This window comes from Piliocolobus tephrosceles, unplaced genomic scaffold, assembly GCF_002776525.5.
Source record: "Piliocolobus tephrosceles isolate RC106 unplaced genomic scaffold, ASM277652v3 unscaffolded_770, whole genome shotgun sequence".
In the NCBI taxonomy this organism is placed as follows: domain Eukaryota; kingdom Metazoa; phylum Chordata; class Mammalia; order Primates; family Cercopithecidae; genus Piliocolobus; species Piliocolobus tephrosceles.
In genome coordinates this window covers 87-8,609 of record NW_022335052.1, presented here as the reverse complement: position 1 = coordinate 8,609, position 8,523 = coordinate 87, and the positions used below count along the sequence as shown (strand labels likewise).

The 8,523-nt window shown below is 52.5% G+C and overlaps 1 protein-coding gene across 1 annotated transcript; it reads left to right on the top strand.

Annotated features, from left to right (window-relative positions):
- The first annotated feature begins 240 nt into the window (after window positions 1-240).
- Window positions 241-7,890, top strand: LOC111529724 (SH3 domain and tetratricopeptide repeat-containing protein 1-like). Its single transcript, XM_026449198.2, is given in 5 exon segments — window positions 241-268; window positions 3,755-3,796; window positions 5,532-5,710; window positions 5,713-6,523; window positions 6,526-7,890. Coding segments are annotated over 5 exon segments (2,079 nt in total). The 3' UTR covers window positions 7,545-7,890.
- The last annotated feature ends 633 nt before the right edge of the window (window positions 7,891-8,523 follow it).

Sequence of the window (8,523 nt, the reverse complement as noted above, 5' to 3'; positions counted from 1 at the left end):
TTGGTTAGAACCTACTTTGAGTGGCTGGTGTGGGCCTGGGGCACAGTGACAACTGCCTGCTTCATGGGCAGAGATGAAGTAATTGCTTCCTGGGAAGTACCATCCTCCTGGCCACACTCTCCAGCCCATTTCGGTTGTGTTGGTTTCCTCGCATCTGCACCTTTCTGGCTTCATGTGAGTCCCATTTATTTGAGCATATGACTTCAGGCTGTGGGGAAGAATGGCCATTTTAGGACAGAGATGCACACAAAGGAACAACTGGCTAAAGGTGAGTGAAGACATTCTTAGGGGGCTTTCATTTCTTATTCTGTAACAGGCAGTCTGGGAAGAATTCTGGACACGTGGCCTGCACTGTCACAGTTCCTCCTTGCAGGATCGCAGATGTTTGGAGATTGTAGTGATAACCGTTATCACTGAGAATGTCATTCTCGCAGGCTCTAATAAGTCCGGATTTATTCAGTGTTAATTTCTGAAAGAAACTGTATTTCCAGCCAAATCCATGTTAGATGTTTCTCCTGGCAGTGTTGCTGGGGCTATTCCCGTGGCTTAGTCTTAGGGAAGCACACGCCTTTGAATACTGCTGAAGCTGTGAGGACCCAAAGCGCACCGGAGTACTTTTGCCATATGGGATGTTAGTCACTGATACACGTCTCAGTCAGACCTGATGGATTCTTGACCCCTTACTTTTTTAATTTTTTAATTTTAATTTAAAGTTTTGTTTTTTAAGAGCACAACCTCTCAGGTGGCCACCGTGAATCTCTGGTGTCTTCAGTTGGTTGAAGCCTATTTGCTGTCTCTGGTTCAAACATATTCGAAGCCTGATGATGCTTCCCTCGGTTGTTCTTCTGCTGTGTGACCTCCGCGCCCGCAGGGTTCAAGACTGTCAGAGCTGGGAGCCCCCTTCACAACTACCAGGGTTTCCGGAACCTCCTTTATCTAGCCCTGGGGATGGAAGAGATGTCATCAGGGGCGGAGGCTTATTAGGTTTACATGCCATTGATAATGAATGAGGAGGTTTTCTTTTATATAAGGGGAGCTTCTTATAATGTGCTTTAGTAGGGTAAAGAAGCTTTTGAGGTTTGCTTTCTCTGGAAGGATAATTTGTGATCCTGCCCTTGCTTTCAACAAAAATATAATTTGCATACCAGTGCATGTTGTATTACTGAGCACTGGCTGACAAACGGTTCTTTACTCGTCATTCACTCAGCCACTGTTTCTTGAATGGCATGTGTGCCAGCTGTAGTAGGAACTTGCTAGGCTCTAGGACTAACCCTTATGAAACAGGGGTCCTGGGGGAAGCAAATGCATATAACTATAAACGTTTGTGGGGATATCAGAGGGGTGACTATAGGTGCAAAACTTCATTCATTCATTGTCCTATCTAGGAGGTTTTGTGTCTTAGCAGCGTGTTCCATAGTAACACATTCCTGTATCAAAATATTCATCATATTATTTTGAAATTCTCTGCTTAGGTATGTATTTTCCCCACTAAGTTTAGAACTGGTTAAGGACAGGCTATGGGGTATGTAATATATGTACACACACACATACATATGTATTACCATTGTAAATATACAATATATATTTTTATATATACACACATATATATTTCTCCCTCTCTATATACACACACACACACATATATATATGAAATACATACAGACACACACATACACACACACTTCTGCCAAGCACAGAAAGTCAAAACTAGGCAAGGGTTCTTTTAGGGTTCATGAAAAAATAGATGTGCTTAGTTGAGAGTGTCCTTAAGTTGCCAGGGGAAAGACAGGATGGATTCACAAAGGGAGATAGGTTTTTTTTTTCTCCTTTGTTTAACTCTTGAATTCAAAATAATCCAGACTTACGGAAAAGTTGCAAAAATAGTACAGAGAATTCCCGTATGGTCTTGCCTCAGGTTCCCCAAACATTTCACCCCATTTGTACTTTCTTTTTCTCTCTCTGTAGATATAATTTTTTTTTCTGAAATGTTTGAGAGTGGAAGGTAGAATGCAGGGCAGGGTGAAAGGAGAAGGAGAGAGGTGGGTTTGGAGGCTTTTTTTTTTTTTTTAACCTTCTGAGATGGAGTTTCGCTCTTGTCACCCAGGCTGCAGTGCAATGGCACGATCTTGGCTCACTCTAACCTCTGCCTTCTGAGTTCAAGTGATTCTCCTGCTTCAGCCTCCCGAATAGCTTGGATTACAGGCACCCAACACCATGCTCGGCTAATTTTTTGTATTTTTAGTAGAGGGGTTTCACCACGTTGGCCAGGCTGGTCTTGAACTCCTGACGTCTGATGATCCAGCTGCCTTGGCCTACCAAAGTGCTTGGGATTACAGGCATGAGCCACTGTGCCTGGCCATTGGGAGGCTTTTGCAGTAACCCAGAGCGCTATGATGAGGGCTGGACCTGGGTGGAAACGATGAGGCAGGTGAGAAGTGGTTAGGTCTGGCATATATTTTGAAAGGAGAGTTTAAATGGGTTGGATGACAAGAGAGAGAAAAAGAAGTTTTAAGGATGATGTGAAGGATTTTGGACTGAGTAACTGGAAGACGAGAGATGCTGTTATTGGGATGGGGAAGATTATGGGAGGAGTGGGTTATAGCAGGGGGAATCAAAAGTGCGTTTTGGGCATGCTAAATTTGAGGTCCAAAAAGAGATGTTAAGAAGTGTTGGCCGGACACGGTGGCTCACACCTGTAATTCCAGCACTTTGGGAGGCTGAGGCAGGCAGATCACCCGAGGTCAAGAGTTTGAGACCGGCCTGATAATTATTAAAATCGATCATTGATATTTTCTAATTAATCATGTTATTGCTGCTAATACCGCAGGGGGTGTACACCTACCTGTGATGTTGTTCCTAATATCCAGGGACAGAGGACATGATCTTAGTTTTAATATCACAGTAGGTGTACACTCACGCTGTGACACTGATCCTAATATCCAGGGGGTAGAGTATGACATGACTCCCAACATAGCAATGAACGGACAGCCACCCGGTGATATTGCTCCTAATATTCATGGAGGAAGCATATGATATTATTTCCAATATCGCAAGGAGGATACAGCTCTTCTGTGATATGGTTCCTAGTATCCGGAGGGGGAGAGAATGATAATAGTTCCAGTATCGCAGGCTGTGTTCACCCGCCCTGTGATATTGTTATGAGTATCCTGAAAAGGATATGATCCCCATAGAGCAGGAGGTGTACATCCAGCCTGGAATATAGTTCCTAATATCCATGGAGAGGAGAGGCTGATATTACTGCCAATATGGCAGGGGTTGTACATCCACCCTGTGATATTCTTCTTAATATTCCAAAGCTGAGAGGTTGATATGACTCCCAGTATCACAGACACTGTACACCCCCATGTGATACTCTTCCTGGTATCCGGAAGGGGAGAAGATGGTATTAATCCCCATATCACAGGAGGTGAACACCCACTCTGATATCTTTCCTAGTATGCAGGGGGAGAGGGGATAATATTATTCCGATATTGCAGAAGATGTACATGCCCCCCCATGATATTGTCCTTAATATTCCAAGGCACAGAAGAGGATATTACTCCCAATATCGCAGAAAGTGTACACCCCCCAGTGATATTGTTCCCATGATCCAGGAGGAAAGAGGATGATATGACTTTCAACCCCTGCACCCTGCAATGCTCTCACCCTGCAACACCGACACCCAGCTCAACCTGACATGGGACCAGAGTTGCTGGCTGGGGGTGTTGATTGCTTCTCTTTTCTCCCTTGCCAGACTCAGTAGAGGAAGCTGAGACTGAGCAGCCACAGGAACAAGGTGGGTTTTGCAGGTGGCTCAGGCTTCCTCTGGTTATGAGCTAGGCCTTGGGTAATGCCGGGGAAGGTGACAAAGCTGAGTACGGTGGGCATTGGATGCGGCTGTCACCCCCCTGTGATGCGGGCTGGGGGCTTGGGGGACGTTGACTGAGGTGGGCCTGAACCTCTCGTCTACTCTGACACTGGAGGCTGTGGGGTCCCACACTTCTTCCAATGAACATGCTGGCCCCCACCTGGTCCTCGACCGAGATGGGACATCCTTTCCACTGCTGGGGCCCACATGGAGCTGTGGGTTCCTTTCTTATGACCTGGAGAGGCTGCAGCTCACGCTGTGCTCTGCCTCAGAGATGGGAGGCCACACTGCCCTCAGCGGGTAGCAGAATTCAGAGCCTTAGGTTGCAGGGGCCTCAACTGAGGTCCCTGAAGGGTCAGCTCTTTCCTGAGGGGCTGATTCAGGGAGGCCCTCCCGTCTCCGCTCTGGGGCTCTGTCTCTTCCCCTCACACAGGGTCCGCATGTGGACAGCCTGGTGATGTGGACGCACCAAGGGCCCTTGGAAGTTCCCTGGGAATGGGATCCATCCCAGTACATTTGGGATGCAGCACAAGGTCCCAGAGGAGGCCTGGGAAGCCAGTGGGGAAGGGAAGGCTGTAGAAGGTTTAGCCTCGGGGAGGGGGTGGTTCCACCCTCTGCCAAAGTCCCTGGAGCAAAGGCACGTGGCTCTCCAGCTGCCCCAGAGGCCAGGGTAGTGGCTGGGAGGGGCTGTGTGCCTCTGCCGGCTGGGGGAGATTTCTTAGCTAATCTAGTGAAGTCAAGTCAGACATTTGCCTCTAAATCATATTTATTAATTTTTTAATTCCAAGGCTTTACAGATGAATAAGGAGATAGTTTGTATTGAAAATAGTTTTTACGTGTGAGCTTGAAAAAGTCTGTTTAAATCTAGTTTTTTCCTTCCCTGTAATGCCTCTTTTCATCCCAGGTTTTCCAACAGGAAATGCGCTCGTTCGCTCACCTCTGGAAGGGGGCTTTGGCTAGGAATCCACCAAAGACAGCAGGTGCCAGTGGACTGCTTGAGCAGTCTGGCCTTTGTTAACCCTTTAGGAACTGTGGGCTTCAGGTTTTCAGACCATCCAAGGTGAAGGTGGCCACAGGGGCCTGGAAGCTTTCCCATCCTTCCTGCAGAGATGGTCCGTTTCCCTGCACGGAGCTTGGTACCTGGGTACAACACCCCTGTCCTGTGCCGTCGGTGGCTTTACCAATTTTGCATAGCAGCTTTTGAGCTGATCAACAGCTCTGATTGGCTGTTGAGGATTTCATGGATTCCTGTACCCCACCGGGGGCCCCAATATGCTGACAGAAGTTACATTTGTAGTTGTAGTGCTGCATATACATGGGTCCAGTTAGAAGGCTTTGATTCTTTCTAAAGGGAAAGGCATCTCTGAGGGATCGCTGAGCTGACATAGTCTCCTCAAAGCATGCTGTCAGGTAGGCAACAAAGCAGGACAGGAGGGTGATTTCGTAGGAGAGTTGGGCCACGGGCCTGCGTGTTCTCTCTGTCCCCATAGTGCCGGAGTTCCTACGTGCTCCAGGCCCTGGGTTTCCATTGCACATAATTCTCCAGGGCTCATGGCAAGCTGCACCAGGGACACAGAGGGCGGGGATGCGGGAACCCTGCCCCCAATGGACCAAGGACTCACTGCTGGACTCTAATCTGTCTAGGTATTTTTGTGACTTGCAGAAATACCTCCACCTTGCCTGGGCCTGGAGCCACAGGAGACCCTTCCGAAGGTGAGGAATGTTCTGGAACAATGCAAGGCCTGCCCAGGCTGCCCCCAGGAGCCAGCGTCCTGGGGTCTCTGTGCAGCATCCAGCAACGTGAGCTTGCAGGACCCCGAGGAGCCCTCCTTCTGCTTGGAAGCTGCTTGGAAGCTGAAGACGACTGGGAGGATCCAGAGGCCCTGATCTCACAGCTGCTGTTCCTGAACACCTCCGAATACAAGGCCAGCTTCCGTGGCCTGTACAACGTGGCGCTGCCATGGCTGAGCGGCATGTTCTGCAGCTTTAGCGATGAGGAGGAGCTGACTGGGCACCTGGCACAGGCCTGAGGGGCAGCCAAGAAAGCTGGCCTCCTCATGGCCCTGGCCAGGCTCTGCTTCCTCCTTGGGCGGCTGTGCTGCAGGAGGCTCAAGCTGTCCCAGGCCTGGGTGTACTTTGAGGAAACACTGGGGACCCTGGACAGCAGCTTCGGGGACCTGTTCCAGGTGGTGGCTGTGTACGCCAACCTGACCAGCATTTACCAGAAGCAGAACCAGGAGAACTTTACACACGTGGTTCCCAAAGCCATGGCCCTGCTCCTGGGGACGCCCAGCCACATCTGCAGCACCGAGGCGGATGGGGAGCTCCTGCAGCTGGCGCTGCAGTGGGCGGTGGGTGGCCAGAGCCTGCAGGCCAAGGCCCGGGCCTGCTTCCTGCTGGCCAGGCAAGACGTGCACCTCAAGCAGCCCGAGGAGGCCCTGTCCTTCCTAGAGCGGCTGTTGCTTTTGCACAGGGACTCGGGAGCCCCAGACGCTACGTGGCTCTCAGACTGCTCCCTGCTCCTGGCTGACATCCACAGCCGCAAGTGCCTGCCCCACCTGGTGCTGAGCTGTGTCAAGGTGGCCTCATTGAGGACACAGGACTCGCTGGGTGGCTCGCTGAGGAGCGTGAACCTGGTGCTCCAGAATGCCCTCCAGCCCACAGCCTCCCCACCCAGACTTCCCACTACCTCAGGCGAGTGCTGGCCTCCCTAACCCCGGGCACAGGCCAGGCTCTCCGTGGCCTTCTCCACGACAGCCTGGCCCAGCCGTACAGCCACCATGGCTACCATGGCCCAGCCATCACCTTCATGACGCAGGTGGTGGAAGCCAGTGCTATAGCCGGAGTCTGTGCCATCGTGGACACCCTGGTGGCCCTGGCCTGGCTGCACGTGCTTCATGGGCAGAGCCTGGTGGCCTTGAACATCCTGCAGTCTGTCCAGGATGCAGTGGTGGCCAGCGAGCACCGGGAAGGTGTGATTGCCAACATGGTGGCCGTGGCTCTGAAGAGGACGGGCCGGACGAGGCAGGCAGCCGAGGGCTACTACTGCGCACTATGGGTGGTTTGGGTCCTGGGCCAGCAGAGGAACCAGGCAGTGGTGCTGGCCAACTTCGGGACCCTGTGCCTGCACGCGGGTGCCAGCAGGCTGGCCCAGCACTACCTTCTGGAGGCCATGCGTCTGTTCTCGAGGCTTCCCTGTTTGGAGTGTGGCTGGGACTTCACCCACATACTCCTGCAGCTGGGTCACCTCTGCACCCGCCAGGGCCCGGCCCAGCAGTGCAAGGGCTACTGTGAGTGGGCCCTTCTGGTGGCCGTGGAGATGGACCACGTGGAGAGTGAGTGCCCTAATTCCTCCTGTGCAGCTTCTGGGGCCACTCGGGTCAGGGCACACCTGGGGTTTGTGATTCGGAAACAAGTGGTGGTTTTTCCACCATCGAAAGTGCTGAGTCATGGCCAGCAGCAGATGTTGGCAAGCGCCCTGGAGACAGGCGGTTCCCATGCAGGGCCAGGCCCTCTGTGCCCTACTGGGGCAGCCAGCTCTTTCCAGTTTGCTCAGGGACCATCCTGCCTTGAGCACAGAAAATCGTGCATGCTGGAAATCCCTGGCCATAACCCTGGGATCAAGGCAGGCTCTGCTGAGCTGGGACTTGGGGCCCCTCCAAGAGCCAGGCCCTGAACGCCAGTTCTTGTGCCTGTGTTATCTGCTTGGTATCTCGGCAGCCCTGCGCACCTGTCATCCCACTTCACAGAGGACACAGGGGCGGGTGATTGCCCAAAGCCACAGAGCAGTTCATGCAAAAGCAGCTCCTGCAGAGTGTGCCAGGCCCCACCCACAAATGGAGCTTGTGGGGTCCTCGGGAAGCAGGTGCTGAGCACGGGAACGTGAACTTCAGGCCAGAGAAGCCACAAAAGGGTGAGTGGCGCGATGGCGGGGCAGCACTTGGCCCCGGGTTAGGGAAGCCTCTTTAGTCTGGGACCAGAGGGTTGAGAGGATTTAGTCAAGTAATAGCTGTGGATGAGGGGCTGGTGGTGGGGGAGGGGCTGGCGGTGTAGCCTGTGTGAAGGCCCAGGGGTGAGCAAGTGGGGATGAGTGAGCGGGGATGAGTGGGTTGTGAGCTGGGGTGAGTGAGTGGTGGTGAGTGAGCGGGGGTGTGATGGGGGTGAGTGAGCGGGAGTGTGAGCGAGGATAAGTGGGGTGAGTGAGCGGGAGTGAGTGAGCAGGGCTCATACAGGGAGGTGCAGAGTTGGGAGTGGGTGGGTTGGGTGCTGGATGGTGAGAAGCTCTTTTGGAGAGCTAAGCAGGGCCTGGGGCCTCAGGCTGTGGCTTGGCCTTTTCCCCAAGAGCACTGGGGAGCCATGGAGTGCTGTCGAACAGTCACTGCACACTGAGCAGTAAACGGACAGTAGGTGGGCAGGGCTGTCCGAAATCTAGGCTGCAGAGAATAGATGAGGAAGTTGAGTCCAGGGAAATGGCTGAGACAAGGGATACTGTTGAGTCCCCTCTGTCTTGCAGCGCTTTGTCATGGCACAGTGAGACCACTCAGAGGTGCCTCCTGTGGCGTGGACCAGAGCCCCAGGGGCTGTGGCCAAATCTGCCCATTTCCCAGCACAGGCCTGGCACCCACTCCTGGACCTAGGAGGGATGAGATTTTGGG